Source organism: Lepidochelys olivacea (genome assembly GCF_965140295.1).
Source record: "Lepidochelys olivacea isolate rLepOli2 genome assembly, chromosome: 4".
NCBI lineage: Eukaryota > Metazoa > Chordata > Testudines > Cheloniidae > Lepidochelys > Lepidochelys olivacea.
The window spans coordinates 103,102,126-103,119,014 of record NC_140414.1 but is presented as its reverse complement, the minus strand read 5'-3'; the positions used below and the strand labels follow the sequence as shown (position 1 = coordinate 103,119,014).

Below are 16,889 nucleotides of genomic sequence, written 5' to 3'. Positions count from 1 at the left end.
AAAATAAGTCACCCCCATTGCACCCCAGCGACTTTCAGTCTGGCTGAATATTCAGAAATTTGGTTTGTAGAACAAGGACAACTGATAATAATAATGCAAAAATTCAGGGAAGCAGTTCAGTTAAACCCTGGTACTGTGAAAAAAAATTGGCCACAGAAAGAAGGGAAGCCAAGACAGAGCATTTCAAGCAACAAGTGAGAATACTTTCCCCAGTTCAGGAAAAGGTGAAGGGACAAAGTTTGGCGGCACTAGGATGAGACCCACAGTTTTTGTTTGGATCTGGGCAATTAAATCCCACCCCGTGTCCCCAGCCTTTATCCTTGTTTCAGAGTAACAGCCGTGTTAGTCTGTATTCGCAAAAAGAAAAGGAGTACTTGTGGCACCTTAGAGATTAACCAATTTATTTGAGCATGAGCTTTCGTGAGCTACAGCTCACTTCATCGGATGCATACTGTGGAAACTGCAGAAGACATTATATACACAGAGACCATGAAACAATACCTCCTCCCACCCCACTCTCCTGCTGGTAATAGCTTATCTAAAGTGATCATCAAGTTGGGCCATTTCCAGCACAAATCTAGGTTTTCTCACCCTCCGCCCCCCCCCCCCCACAAACTCACTCTCCTGCTGGTAATAGCCCATCCAAAGTTACAGCTCTCTTCACAATGTGTATGATAATCAAGGTGGGCCATTTCCAGCACAAATCTAGGTTTTCTCACCCCCATACACACACAAACTCACTCTCCTGCTGGTAATAGCTCATCCAAAGTGACCACTCTCCCTACAATGTGCATGATAATCAAGTTGGGCCATTTCCAGCACAAATCCAGGTTTTCTCACCCTCCGCCCCCCCCCCCCCAAACTCACTCTCCTGCTGGTAATAGCCCATCCAAAGTGATCACTCTCTTTAAAATGTGTATGATAATCAAGGTGGGCCATTTCCAGCACAAATCCAGGTTTAACCAGAACGTGGGGGGGGGGGGGGGAAGGGTAGAAAAAAACAAGGGGAAATAGGCTACCTTGCATAATGACTTAGCCACTCCCAGTCTCTATTTAAGCCTAAATTAATAGTATCCAATTTGCAAATGAATTCCAATTCAGCAGTTTCTGGCTGGAGTCTGGATTTGAAGTTTTTTGGTTTTAAGATAAGGACCTTCATGTCTGTGATTGCGTGACCAGAGAGATTGAAGTGTTCCTTGTATTTTCATCGTGAGAGCAGCAACCCGCCCTGGAGCATGGACCAGCACAACGAGGGCGGTCTCTTGCTCCCCTACTGAACCAGACCTGGCTGCGGAGAGCGGGGTCCTAACAACGTTTGACAATAAAATGGGGCCCGCTCCGCCGCCCAGGCAGGTTGCTCTGTGGGCGGCCCCAGCCCTGCCTGAGGCTGACTGGGTACCAGGTGCGCCCGGGCGCTTCCCCTGCCGCTGCAGAAGCATCCTCGCTCCGCGGGCAGAGCGCCCCCGCCAACCCCAGCGCAGAATGAGGCATGTGATTGCTGCTGTTTGTTGCTCCCGCCGCTGCTGCTGCTGGGGGCGGCCGAGAGGAGGCGGGGGCCGCGGCCTGGGCATTTGCATGGGCTGAAGCAAAGCGGCTTGCTCAGGGACAGTCTGTTTTTATTTTTAGCCGGCCGCTCAGCGGGGCGGGGCGGGGACTAGGCTGGCTCCCCGCGGGGCGGCAGGACGGGGACACCAGCAGCGAGGTTGCTGCCGGCGAGCAGCAGCCAGCTGGGGCTGCGAGGTGCTCCGAGGCAGGGAGCCGCGGCCTCTCGCTGGAGGATCTGCCCGCGGCTGGGGAGGGGGGGTCACTCGGCTCTTCCGTGCGAGCCTCCTGCGGCGGAGGCACGGGCAAGGCTTTGCAAATGGCCAGTCCTCGGCGAGAGCTGGAAGAGGTCGCGCCGCTGCCGCAGCAGCAAGCTGCCCGCCCTGAGCCAGCCTTCGGCGAGGCGCGGCGCTGGATCGAGGTAAGGAGCCCTCGCTCGTCGCCCGGTCAAGGGGCACCCGCTGAATGTCTCCTTTGCCCCGGGGGAAGCATCTCGCTACAAAAGAGGAAGGACCGGCCAGTTTTCCTCCCCTCAGCGATTGTGGGGTTTTAACTTTAACCCCACCCCCCGCGGCCCCTCTTCCCCCACAGAATAATGCTGCCCCCGTCCCCGCCGTGTGCGATTTGCGGATGGATTGGGGGATTAACAAGGCACATGTCCCAAATCTCCGTTCCTCTTCGCTGCCCCGGGGCACGGCTTCAGAGGGAGGCTCGGCGCAATGGAGCAGGCGCTGGAAGAGATGGGAAGTGTTGCAGCTTAACGGGCGCGCATTGTGTGGTTGTTTGGATGGTTGTGTGTGTCTTTTTTTTCTCCGTGTGTTTGTTTTTAACTCCCCGCCCCTCTCCCCCCGGTTAATCTCTTAATCGCATTTGTTTCCTCGGGACCGAAAGGAGACGAGCGCTCGTAAACAAGAGCTTGATTGAGACGATGACACCACGATCGCCTCTCGTTTTGTGCGTTAGAAAGGTGGTTGTGCTGTGCAAGCCATTCAGGTGTTGAACCACGCGGGCTTCGCAGTTATCTGTCTGTCTATGCTATCTGCTGAGCGCTGAACCGGGCTGGGGATTTGCAGTCTTTCTGATTTGGATCAGGTTTCTCTGTATAACTCGTTCATCCCTGTGGAGAGACATACGTTTCCTTGAGTAGCACTTCATGCACTACTGTGTATAGAGATCGGGCTAGTGGGAAAAGAGCTGCCGGTGCAAACCTTCAGCGTAACGAGAGGGGAAATGACTTGCAGAGTATAGGCTATCCTGATTGGTACGTGGGTGCAGATGAGGACGGTGGCTATGATGATCCATGGGAGTAACACTTTCATAGTGAGGTGGTGGTCATGCTGGATTGACTGACCTACAGATTGTTGTGTGACTGATTGACCGTGCCTGTTGTTAACTCGGTCTGTAAGAACGCAAGAACTTTCCATAACACCACTACAGCGTCCTTCCTTAATAACTGTGATTCCCTCTTTAACTATGAGTTCCTCTTGCTCTACTGAGGGGTGAAAACACTTTATTTAGTCACTGTTCTCTCATGTTTATAATACGTAAAGATATTGTATATCCAGACTGTCATGAAATTTGATAGTGCATCCAGCCTGGAAAGATAGAGCCCTTTACATAGGTGTTTATTTACTCACCAATACAGAGCACTCAAGCAAACTGTTGTGGTATCATGGTTTATACCACTGTTTCCTTGAGCTGCAGGTTCCTAAATTTAAATTGAAACCCTGAGTAGATCTCTGCAGTTTCTATTTTAACAAAGTGTTTAGGAAAAATAATACTTCTAGCTTTTAACAGTCTCAGAACAAATTTAGATTAATTTCTGAGGGATACTTCTGACAGTATAGTTAGTTCAATGATATATGAAGAATAATAGTTCTTGTTCTGATATTAAATAAAAGGGTAACATTGAGCCAGAGATGAGTAAAACTGCACTGATGGGGAATTGGTGGCAATTGTGTGTGTCTGTGCTCCTCCTCCCTCCTCCCCCCTCCCCCCCCAAAAATAGAAGAGGTCCAGAAACAGGAAATGAAAATGATGAGAACATGGAAAGGCTCCTCTATTTAGGAGAAGATGAAAAGATAGGGACTAGTATCTTTAAAGAAGAGTCAAATAAATTAAAGGGAACATGACAGGTATACTAAAATATTGACTAGCATGGAGAAGGTAAGTAAAGTGTTTCTATTTACCCCTTCTTACTATGCAGGACCAGAAAACATAAAAGTATTGCCTTTGAATTTCATTGTGAAGCTGAGAGAAAATAGTACTTTTTTTTTTTTTTGATACAGTGCATAGTTACTTTGTGACTGAGTTCCACTGGGTTATGATTGAAACTAAGAGTTGGGTGGGATTCAAAAGGATTAGACATATGTGTAGTGAGACATCTATAGTTCCATTATATGATGATATATGGAGGTTAAATTCTGCTGCTTTAGAGAGTAAACCAAAAACTGCTTGAGGTTTGGAAGAAACTTTCCCAGGAGCAGTTTATTCCACAGTTCACCGGGATAGGGATTCTTCTGTCTTCCTCTCTGCATCTGTTCTGGACTAGATGGACCAACCAGTGTTCTGAACAAGGAAGGCAAATTCTTCCTTCCTGAAAGTCTTTTTGTTTCCATCCCAATGGCATGGGGATGTATCTATCTAGGTTTCTATATTTGCATCTATGTAGCACCTTCTATACAGCATTGTCTGTATGCTCTTTCTCTCTTCTTAACCATTTGGTGTGGAGAATTTGGCATTGTGCGCTGTGCAGTCTCATTGCTGATGACAAATGTGAAGTGCATTATTATGACTTAATGTGAACATGAAACTGCTGCAATAGCCACTGTTCCTTTCAACAGGAAATATTTCAGGAACATAGAAATTACCATATTTGATTACACCAGTGGTCCCTTGAGTCCGTTATCCTGTCTCTGACAGTGGCAAACTGTCTTCCTAGTGATTCAGTGGAAGGTCCAAGAAACCACATATTTGGCAGATATGGGTTAATCTGCCTCCACATCCGGTCTCTTTTTCATCCGCAACAGTTTGGTTTAAACCTGGAAGCAGGAAGTCTATTATCTCTTCCAAAACTGTTGTCAGCTTTGACTGTTCTAACTGGACTGTTTGGTGCAAAGCAAGGCCCTACGCTCAACTTGATGGTGCCTGTTTTTTTGTAACACAATAACATTTGAATGCCACATCCAATCAATTCTAAAATTTCAGGGAAGGTTCTAGGCATCAATGAGAAGAATACTATATTTTTATGATGAAAATAAGAAAACCAGAAGGGGGCAATGGAGGACACACGAGCCCCTGGCATCTAGTTAGCAGATCCAGCAGTGTCATTCAGATCTCTAATTATCTACAGATCAAAGAACCAGTAGATAGGAGCCTTTAGCACCTTCCAGCATCATCCACTCCTCCTCTGCCCCTCCCCCCCCTCCAACCTCTACCCTCCCTCGGCTCTGCCCATCCTCCCACTACAATTTAAAATTGTGACATCCTGGATTAATCATAGCCTGGACAGAAAGAAACGAAAAATAATAATGAGGGGCCATACAAAGGCCATGATATGGGGAAGAAGGTCATGGGGTGCTTGTGGAGGGATGCAAGTAACCCCTTCTTAACATGCAGCCTTCTAGCTGTTAGGTGCAACTATTTAGCTCAACTGCTTTTATGGGCCTCATCACTAGTACCTGTGCACCTATCAATTGTTAATGTATTTCTCCACACAACACCCTTGTGAAGTAAGGAAGTACTATTTGTCAGATGAGGGACTGAGACGGTAAGTGACTTTACCACATCTTATATGGCCTTGGACGAGTAGGGACTTGAACCCAGGTTTCCTGGTCTCCGGCTAGTGCCCTAACTACTGGACCATCCTTCTTTGTTTAAAGCATGTTTGAATCTTGGTAGTTTTTAGTCTTAGTGACCTCTTCTGGCTATGAGTTCCACAGTTTAACTTGGTGTATGAAAGTTTTTCAAGGGAGGTAGAGTTGATGTGACTCGTAGTACTGAAGATGGTATATTGAAATGCTATTGATTTTTTTTCTGATTAGATCATAAATCTGCTTAATGTTTTAGGAAACCATAATTCCACCTTGCGCCATGTATTTATTTTCATATAAATATAAACAATACTCATCTTTTGTGTAATAGTAACCCTGTATTTTAGTTTTGCTTGACATTCACGGCTTAGATTTAAGCACCTCATTAATAACAAAATGGACTATATTGGTAGCACTGAGAAGACTTAAAACAAGTGATGTATCTGTATGGTAGGACTTTTGGTGTAGTCTGCATTATTAAAGGTGCAGTATCCCATTTCAATTAATGCATCTCAATGTCACTGAAAGAATAGATCAGCCTTGCACAGTATAATGGGTTACTACAGAGAAACAACAAATCTCATTTGGTCTAGTGGCTTGTAATTTTGAAATGTCAGTGCTCTCTGATATGCTGATTTTTTTTCTCAAATTAGAATAACAGTTTGAAAGAACATCTGTAAAAGCAGTTATTCACACCACAACAATTCATATGAGGATAATACAGCAGTAAAGTTACACTTAGTGCTGGAGTAACTCCTGGGGTATTGTTCTCTCATAATTGTACCTCTTAGGCTTCCCTCATTATGCTGTATATTCACTGTCGGGACTTTGTTCAACTAGGGATGGCTTTCCCATAGACTTGTACTACTTAGAAAATTTGCCAGCTGATAAGAATGCTTCCTTTATGGCTACTTCGTAATAATAAACAAGTCCTGTTTTCTCTCTCCTCCATACTCTGAATTTGCTGTCCCTGGAGGTGTGCACACTGCCCAGGCTAAAAAAAAAAAAAAAAAAAAAATCTCTTAATAAAGATCCCCCCCACTCCTCATTTAAAATAAAAAATAAAATAAAATAAAAAATCAATGTTCCCTCTAGAGATGGCTCTTGTTTAGGGAGAAATTTCCCAGACTAGTGGCTTGTCGGGTTATTGGGCAAACCAGCTGACTTTTTAAGGCCATGTCTCTATGTACAGCACTGTAGCAGCCCAGCTGCAGCGTGTGTGGTGAAGATGCTTTATGCCAACAGGGAGCGCTTTCCCACTGTCATTAAAAACAAACAAACAAAAAAACCCATTTCTGCAAACAGCAGAAGCTGTTGGTGGGAGAAGCTGTGCACATGAGTACTTACGTCGGTGTTAATATGTTGCTCCGGGGGATGGACTCGTCATACCCCAAGCAACATAAGTGTTGCCAACATAGGCTGTAGTGTAGATCAGTGGCTCTCAATCTTTACAGACTCCAACCTTTCAGGAGTCTGATTTGTCTTGTGTACCCCAAGGTTCACTTCGCTTAAAACTACTTTGCTTACACAATCACATAAAAAGACAATAGTGTCTCAGCCACACTGTTACCGAAAAATGGCATCCTTTCTCATTTTTACCATCTCATTATAATATAAATCAATTGGAATATAAATATTGTACTTATATTTCAGTGTATAGTGTATATACAGCAGTATAAACAAGTCACTGTTTGACACTTTTGTTTTCTACTGACTTCACTAGTGCTTTTTATGTAGCCTTTTGTAAAACTAGGCAAATACCTAGATGAGTTGATGGACCCCAGAAGACTTGTGTACCCCCAGGGATACACGTACCCCTAGTTGAGAACCACTGGTGTAGACATAGCTTGTGACTTCTGCCTTAAGGTGGCATAAGTTTTAAGTTCATAGTGGAAATAAAGTTTTTGAAGGGATGGGAGGCAGGGGAGTGGAGCAGGGGAAGAATCAAACACTTACCTGGTGATATAGTTCATCTTATTCTGGGATTAAGATGAAACTCCATCTTTGAATCCTTAAAAGGGTGTGGCATGAAAAAGCTTGCAAGAAAACCCGATGAACTTACTCCTGGGGGGAGGCTGCCCTACTGCGCATGCACGAAAGTCATGTGCTGCGCAGAATTTTTTTTTTCTGAGCAGAAAATAACTTTTGCCGAGATGTGCTGCAGCAGTTATGAATTTTGTCCACCAGTGGCTACTGTGGAGCCAGAACAGAGAGCAGCCCCTCTGCAGATAGGGAAAAGAAGAGGCTGCCTTCCTCACAGTGCCTTGCCCATAGGACCAGGTCAGGAGGCATGGGATATGGTGGGACAGACCGAGTGGAGCATGTGGGGCTGTCCGGGGGTGTGTGTGTGTGTATGTCACAGACTAGAGTTCAGAAGGGCTAGTAGCGGGGACAGACCAGTCAGGTGCTGAATGGGAGTAGGTGTGCAGGGACACATTGGGGCGGGGATGGCTGAGTAGGGGTGCTGGGACACATGAGGACGGGTGAGGATGAGGACTGAGTGGGGGTTCAGGGCCACATGGTGATGGGAGAGGAGAGGTGCATGAACACAAGGGGATGTGTGAGGGGTAGGGCTGAGTGGGGCACAGCAAACAGGGCCACATGGGGATGGGGGAGGGGGTTTGGGACACATGGGGGCAGGGGGAAGAGGGGTGACTGAATGGGAGAGGCTAGGGGCCAGCCAGGGTCTGCATGGGGAAGGCTCCCTAACAGTCCCTCCCCCCACCTATAAAAATCCCAACTGTTCCATACTTCTCCCACCTACCCACAACAACCCTTTAAGTTCACACCCAGGCTCCTTCCCAGCAATTACTTCCCTGTCCCTCAGCTCCTCTGTTACCCCTGACTCCCCCAAGCCTTTGCATGGCTTCTCAGGGGTGTGGGAAATACATTTCTGTATTGTAGTTTTAAATGAATTATTACTCAAAGTTCAGGAATAATATGCCTGGTAAGAAATCTATTTGTCAAAAAAAAAAAAAATCCTGAATCTTTTTTGTTGTCTGTGTTGTCACAGACATACTTGCTGACAGGTATTTTGAAATAAATTACCAAAATAATTGAAACTGGTGTGAATGCATTGTTGTTTTGGCAAATAAAATATGCAGAATTTTGAAATATTTGGTGCTGCATTCCCCCAGTATTAAGTGTCTTGTATTTGGGTGTCTGAAAGTGAAACCTCTTTATGGGGGAATATCTCTGGCTCCCAATATATGGCTGGTGCTCTGAGGCTTAAGGTCTCCACTGCAAAAACATAATTTTAAGAGGTGAGGGGTGGAATTCGTTGACACAATCTTGACTACTGAGTTAAGGAATCTCAACTGGAAAATCTATTCGAGTAGCTAGTGATCTGAAGTGCAGTGAAAGGCATTCAGGTTTAGTATAAACAACTAGCTTAAACACACTCGTCACCTTCAAAACCCACTTGTGATATGTGCTTTAAGAGAGTGCTCTAATCTTAGTTGAGGGGCACTTGAGGTAGTTTATGCTTGTTTATATATAAACACTCATCAAATGATTTGGACCCATTGAGTTGAGCACATAACTAGATTGTCCTTATTTCTATTACCCTTTTTTTCCTTGCTGTTTGTTTAAACTCCCCGTCACTTGAAGTGGTTTGTGTGAGAGCCTTATGGCAGGAACTTTATCTACCTGTGTATTAGTACAGCTCCTAGCGCAGAGTGCCCCAGTGCAGTTTGGGTCCTTTAGGCACTAATGCAATATAACTAATTCTCCCCCTCTTTTTTTTTTTTTTTTTGCCAAGTAGGGGCCAGAGCTGAAAAAGCTTTCTTGATGCAGGTAGTTCTTGTGAAGGCAATACAGCTATCCTTGGAAACATGTGAGTAAAGTTATTCACATGCAGAGGTTTGTACAGTATCCTACTCTAAATAATTACATTATTATCCAACTGTCGAATCAAAATTGGTTAACTAGTGAAATTAACCTATGGCTTTGAATGGAGCAGTGGCTTACCTAACTTATGCTTATCTAGCAGTAGTTGTAATTGAAGCTTTTTCTCTCTATTAGAAGAAATTAATATGAATTTGTAGTAAAATCTGCTGAGGATAGATTTACTGGAAAGAACAAATGTTCTTACGTAGTCCCATTTTAAGTCTGCTGGTCCACTGGTATTGCTGTTCTGCATGAGGAGTACCACAGGCTTTTAAGGCACGAGACCAGCTGGTGATGAGAACTCTCAGGCTGATAGAGACTGGATATGATACAAGATTTATGCGTTTAGGGTCCAATTCAAAGCCCATTGAAGACCATGGAAAGACTCTCGCTCACTTCAGTGGGCTCTGGATCAGGCCCTTTGTCGTTTTTAGGAGGATGTTGATCATACAGTGGATCCATAACGTAGCCTGGAGAATGAATCTTTGGACGAGACTGGGGTCCATGGCTCGTTTCTGTTCTTAAATGGGCATATATCCAGAAGGAGGCCACTGACTTCACAAGGGTTACTCCAGACTTGTATTGATTTAAATGAGGGCAGAATTTCACTCTTTCTGCTCCAGACAGAGTTGGTTACCGCAGATAAGGTGGCTAGAATACATCAAACTATTAATTCTGACTAACCCTCTTTGTTCAGGCTGTCACCTTCCAGAGTTTTTTCCTTTCCCAGTTGCTTAGCAAACAACCTCCTTTCCTTTATATATGGGCCCAATTCCCTTATGAGATCACACTACTAAGCCATGGCATGAGGCTGTGGGGGCGAATGGTCAGAACAACAATGTACTTGATAATGTTAAAGGGTGAATGTCAGTAGTGCAGGACTAAACTGTGCAATGTCTTACAACTGTATTAATTTGGAGGAGGGGAAGGAAAAGTCCTTTCAGAACTTATTTTTAAATTCTCTGCTTCATCAAGAGACTACAAATAAAAAAAAATGTAGCCACTCTTGATGGACTTTGCAATATTGTTCTGCTGCTATCCAGTCAGTAGAGAGGACCAGCTTAATAACAAAACCAGTTAACCCTATTCCAATAAGCCTGCTGATGTTAATGGTGTAATATTTTTGAGGAATAAGTAAGTGATTTGGTTGGTCCTCAGGAAATAAGGTGCAATGTTGACCAAATAGGGAGAAAGGAAAAAGCTGGGGAGAGTGGTGTTATTTTCAGTCTTCTAACACTAGACGACTATTCTGTTGGATAAAAACTAGGTGATAAAACCTATGCATCTCTGTTTGGAAAAACCTGCCAACATGGAAACTGGTGTTATCCAGTTACCTGTGGATGTGCACTTTTGGATTTGGGCTCTCTAATTATTCCAGATGAAGAAAATTGTAACAGTACAATATCAGAATTAATAAATATCCCTCCTATGTTTAGCCAGGATCTTAGAGAGAAAAGCCCTTAGTATGTCCTAGGGATTAACAATGAACAGACATATTCAGCTGGATAAAAAAAGTTTTCTGTGGACCAAGATATTGTTCAGCTTGCAAAAGGGTATTTAAGGACAACAGTTCTAATAATTTGTAGTTTTTTCTGTTAAAAAAATATTCAAAAGGTCCTTCCTGTGAAGACGTCTGGTGTCTTGCAGTACTATTCTGCTGTGTGGCTTCTGTAATGGAGATCAAAGTCCTCAGTGACAGGTCCTTACACAATTCAATCCTTAAGACTCTAGCAGTCTTCTTTTATGTGGCTGCAGTTTGTATGTCCTTGAAGGGGGGCAGGTGAAAGTCACTTAACATTGTCTCTGACGCTACAGGAGTGCTTTAGAAGCTGTAGATCAGGACCCCATTGTGCTAAGCTACTCTTACGGCTTTCCTCAACTATGGCCTTTTATAACAGGTCATGTTGTTCTTCTAGAAAGACTTCTTAAGGCAATACAAAACATGTTATGTTGCTGCCAAATTAACTATTTTTACTAGATAACTTGTGCTATTTTGGTTATAGAAAGCTTCACATTTTCTTTACCTTAGATATCATTGGTTGCCTTGGTTCTGAGACCTCAATCTCACTGAAGTCATTATGTACCCCAGTTGGCCAACATGGAATTGAAATTCTTCTTAATGCCTTTATAGGAAAGGCACTTGGTATGAAGTGCAAGTTTAACCGATGAGAACTCAAAAATGCTGAGTCCTTCTAAAATAGTCTTGTGCTCTTGTTAATATTTGATTAGAACATTCCTCTAGCATTAGAATCCATGTCAGCCAGTTTCAGCAGAATAACTTGCATAATATTGTTAAATAGCTTTTTAAAGAATTGCTAATAATTTGGTATTATGGATATCCACTTGATATAGTTAAGGCTGCAACTAAACTCTGTGATGTGGAAAATCCATTTTATAATCAAATCAACAAAAAGCCAAGTCTATTTCAACATTGGTAGGTTTGGTGGGAGAGGGTGGGGGAAGTATTTCAGTTTTGAAGAGGGTTATAACATGAACTTTTTAAATTAAAAATGAAAAAAAAAAAGACAGGAACAGGGAGAAGAACCTACTTTGCTGGCCTCCCCTGACTCACTTAATTTAAAATCATATTTGACAAGTTAAAATTGTGAACAATCACATTGCTATGGCTTGTTGGCTCCAGAGGATTGTTGATTCATTGGGAGCTCCCAAGGCCAGGGAGCAGCAGAAAGTAGATAAGGAGAGGAGGGTTCTTCAATCCCCACATCTCCTGTGTGGAGCCAAGGGAGCAAGACTGAGTGGGAGGGAAATGCCCTCCATAATGCTACAGCTCCTTCCTCCTGAACTTTCTGCTCTCACCCTGTTGGGCTTTCTTGGGGCTTTCTGCAAGGTTTACCTCTTCTGCAGATCTCAGAAGGGCCAGGTAGAGAGAGGAAAGCCCTCTTGACAAAGCCATGCTCTCTCCAGCCCTTCCCAATGCAGATCTAGCAAAGCCTGCAGAAGCTGGCCTTTTTTCCCAGATCTGCATTGGGAAGGGCTGGAGAGAGCATGGCTTTGTCAAGAGGGCTTTCCTCTCTCTACCTGGCCCTTCTGAGATCTGCAGAAGAGGTAAACCTTGCAGAAAGCCCCAAGTGGCTTCCTGGCACCTTCCTGTCAGTCCTAGAAGACTCATTGAGACCACTTTCTGCCTCCTTGGCCTGTTGGGGTCAGGGCTGAGGAGGCTACCGGTTAGTGTCTCCTAAGTCTGGGGATTTGTGAGCCTCTCAAAGAGCTAAGGCCTATGGGGTGGGCTGATAAAGTTTGCAGGATGCACTAATTGTTGGACTGGAAAAGTTTTCTCAGGCTGGGGTTGTGGGTGAATGGGTGATGGAATCTTTATGCCCTGTTACTCCATGCAGGAGATAGCAGGAGTGACACAGGGGTTCTTCAGTCACCATACCTCCTCTCCCCCCCCTGCCATGTGGGGTAGGAACAAGAGAAGGAAGGCTTTTTATTTTTATTTTTTTTTATTTATTTTGCTGACTCCCACCAGCTACATTCCTTCCCTTCCTGCAGCTGTTAAGAAGCCAACAGGAAGACAGCTGGACTTCTGTGTACCTCCTGTGCTCTTTAGAAGAGGAGCCCTGATCCTGAGAAAGTAGAGAAACTTTCAAGAGTGGGGTTCCCTTTTTATGGGCCTTAGTGGGTTTTAGTTTTACCAAGCTAACGTGCCCCCGAAAATCATGTCAGACTCCCTGAAAATCATGTCAGACTCCCCGAAAATCATGATTGGCTGAAAAATTAACTTGTTTAAATTTGGGTTTTTTACTTTCTGGCTTCTGATCCTTTAAGGTGCACTTGAGTGATGTTTGAAGCTTTTTCCCTCTAACCATAAGGGCTAGAAACGTGCTTTACAATAATAAATAGAAGGTGAGGTTTCTCAACTAATAACAAGATTCCAGGAGCTGGGGCTTCAAGCTGGGTTCATGATTTTAGAGCAAATCTCGCATTTTGGTGTAACACTAGAGTTTACAGCATCAGTACTTCAGTACAAAGGATCACGGTGGATTATAGGTGGCAGGGAACTTCGCCAGCAGGCTAAAGGGGCATTTGCTTCCTTTGGCCTCCTAAAAGGATTGAGACTTTCCTCTTGGGGACCTGCTGGGGTCTGGAAAGGAGGCCTGGTTCTCCAGTAAACCTTAGCCTTTCAAGAATGCTAGAGGTTAACTTCCCCCCCTGCCCCAATTTATTGGAAATTAAGATCTCACTTCCACAACAAGCCACAGACTCTCGCCTAAATGACCACAGGCTTTTAATTCTCTCTCTCTCTCTCTCTCAGTAGAGACAACAGAAGCAAAAGCTCCTACTGTGTAATACGATGCTGATATAAGTATAACAATCGTACACAAGTGAGTAGAATGTATTCAAGACTACAACAGAAATGGGGCTGTGATTATATTTACTTCCGAGTGCACTGAATTCAGAAATCCACAGGACTAGGTATACAACCTGCCATAAGCCAGGATCTGGAGAAGCCCTGCCTCTCTGGGTGGGGAGCTGAGAACAGGCATGCTTGGAGCATACATGAAGAACACACGGGTGAGACTGGGGTGAGGAGCTGAGAATGGGTATGCTAGCCACAAATCAGTAACTCTCTAGCACTGGGGAGGAGAGATGGGAACACCCATTGCCAGGAATGAGATGTAACTGCTCTACAGCTATTGTTTCAGGTGCTATTGGTCCCCACTGAGTATTTTGTTTCATTTGAGTACATCTCATTGAGATGAATGGTCCCCTTAACACCTCTCTGAGCCTGCCATGGTGCTGATGGATGTGTAGAGCTCCTTCTCTCCTTTCCATTCTTTCTCCTTCTAACTTCATACAGTAATATAGTGGAGTACCAGCTTTGCTCTAGCTAAGGTAGGGAAGTCCTTCCTGTTCCAAGGATGACTCTTCTTCATCTGTATATGTAGATGGATTGTCTTGAAATTTGCTATGCCTCGAGGGAGAGTAGGATTAGTGACCCAGATGCGGGGTCGTCTGAGCAAGTGGTTCCCAAGATACAGTCCACCCACCCAGCATTTCATTAAATCCACAGATTCTAGCAACTGTGAAGTTTGAAACCTACCCTGGACAGAAATCTGAGAATAACTGTAAACATTTGGGAAGAATCTATCCCTGCCGCTGTTTTTGTTTTGTTTTATTGGGGGTGTGGCAGGTGGAGTGGAGTTGTTGAGATATGTAATCTGAATATAGCAGAATATTCAAAAAGTGCAGAAACCATTTTTGGGGGGAAAGGCTTGATGTTTCTCCATTCTTCTCTCCTCTTTTTAAAATTCAGACAGTATTAAAATCAGTTACCATCAATAGCAAATAAGAGCTAATGCTTGCCTCCAATCAGCCCCTGGTTCCAGCCTCCATTGTGTGCTTGTTAAACTTACAAACAAGTACTTTTGTGCTTTCTCTCATGCCGCTCCTCATGCTTGGGAGGAGCTCCCTGTAAACATCTGTAAAGCTACCTCATTGTCCACCTTGAAAACACTTCTCAAACCATCTCTTTTGCTGTAAGGCCTACAAAAAAGCTTGACCATGGTTAGGCTGCTGGGGTACTGAGACCCTTGTCGATCATGCTGACCAGTATTATCTCATTGCTATATTACTCCCCTGTCTGTATCTATTTGACTTTTTATACTTCATGTAAGCTCTTTGGGGCAGGAACAGGTTTTTTTTCTGTGATTTTTTTTTTTTTTTGTACAGCACCTTGAACAATGGGTTCCAGACCTAGGGCTCCCTGGTGCTACAGTAATACAAATAGTAAATAACATTTTTTCTAGCCTGCTTCCAAACACCCTTGAAATGTTAGGTAAATCCTGCTATTTCGCAAAGAGCTGTTTTAAGGAGAGATTGCATTTTTGGAGGGGGAGGGAAAAAGGGGAAGTGTAATTGGTTGACCCACTGCAGTGCTAATCCGAGAAGTTCAATCCTGAAATCCTTGATTTATCTTCAGTCATGTGAACAGTTTGATTCCTTTCAATGGGATGACTTTCATGGGTAAAGTTTTGCAAGATGTAGGCTCTTGAAACTTTTCTAAAGTCCAAGAGTGTGGCTGTTAATGTGAAAACTAAATATTCAGCCTCTCAAAATAAATACATGTATGTGACAGCAACTGTATTGTATGTTGTAATGTCCTCCCTCGTGCCACCAAAAGCCAGGGAGATAATCATAAGCAGACTTTGAACACTGTGGTTTGGACATAGAACAAAAAAAAAAATCAAAACTTTTAAAGTGTTGTTTGCCAGTGTGTTGATTCATGAAAGATATTAAAGAAAACAAGCTGCTTCTATGGAAGACTGTAACAAGATGGGCAAAATATCAGGATGAATCAGTTGTAAAGGTGACTAGCCTGATTAGGAAGAACAAAACTACATTTTTATGAAAACCTCCCCACAATATTTTAGCCTTTGGAAACCCTACAAGAAAATTTGTTATAAATCTTAAAAGTTCAGGCAGTTTAAATACCCTTAATCTTAAAAAAAAAATAATGGCTTTTAAAATAAAAATAAAAAAGGCAAACCCATCTCTCTTAATCAGGAGTCTGCAGAGATTCAGCCTTGCAGTGAATTTTTCTTCTTTCCAGATACCCCTCTTTTTTTTTAAACTCTGCACCCATTTCACTTTCCCTAAAGATACCATTCTGCACAGATGTAGTGTGCAGTTTCTTCCTGGGTGTTTAATTTTTGACAGTCAGCTTGCTTAAAAAATGCCCAATTTAAGTTAAAATCAATTTGAAAGGACCCTTAATCTTGCAATTTTTTTTTTTTTTTTTTTGCTGCCCACTGGAAGCACTAGGTCTAGGAATGTTCAAATCTCAACCTCAGAACTGTCCAGGCATGCAGGGCACTTCTAAAAGTGGAAGTACCGGCTGTTCCTCAGTGATTCCTGGCATTCAGAGTGTTGCAGATTGGCACATCGCAGCTGGGTAGCTCAGAAATCCCTGGTGAGGAGATGAATGTAGGGGGAGAAGAGTGTTAAATATAAAACTGGTCAAGCTGTTCAAATTAGTAGGAATGTCTATGCTACACTATTTTAAGTGCAATCCCAAGTCTGTAGACCCAGGTTCTTAGACTTGCTACTGTGTGTGCGTTGCAATGTAGAAATACCCTAGTCACGAGTAGCTTTGCCAAGTAACTTCCCTTCCTCCCCACTCTGCTCCACCTCACACCCTTTCTTTTTTAACATGAGTATATCCCAGGCAACAGACCCCTACGTTTTTCAGATGTTCATTCACTGGTGGTGGTCTTTTGCGATAAATTTGTAGCTGGATTAATTTATATCTCCATACTTGGAGAATGAGGTGCATTCAGCGCTTAAGACTTCTCAGAGGATGTTAAGTAAAAGCAGCTTTACTTTTTAAAAGTAGACAAATGCACAAGGCTGGGTTATTCTACTTTTGTCATTTTATACCTTCACACGTACATGTGTGTGTGTGTTTTGTGAGAGTCGCTTCAGGGGGAAAATCCATTTCTTCAATAACTTTATTGAAAATTTGAAATATTGAGGTCTTTCGCAGAGGACATAATTAAAATAAAAGGTCTAGTAGAGAACTTGTCTTCAAATGCTCTAGGGTTTTATCCATTTTTCATTCTCTATAGATTTTTCTGATCTCTTAGATATATTACCATTTGCTTAAAAAATGAAATGTTTATTTTT

General features: G+C 43.4%; 1 protein-coding gene across 6 annotated transcripts in view; it reads left to right on the top strand.

The window, feature by feature from the left end:
- Window positions 1-1,509: 1,509 nt before the first annotated feature.
- Window positions 1,510-16,889, top strand: part of LIMCH1 (LIM and calponin homology domains 1) — a 314,351-nt gene continuing 298,971 nt past the window's right edge. For all 6 annotated transcript variants that reach the window (XM_084626956.1, XM_084626953.1, XM_084626952.1 and 3 more), the window contains exon 1: window positions 1,510-1,963. In XM_084626956.1, the coding sequence (XP_084483082.1) occupies window positions 1,862-1,963 (102 nt within the window). In that variant the 5' untranslated portion in view covers window positions 1,510-1,861. The remainder of the gene's footprint in view (window positions 1,964-16,889) is intronic.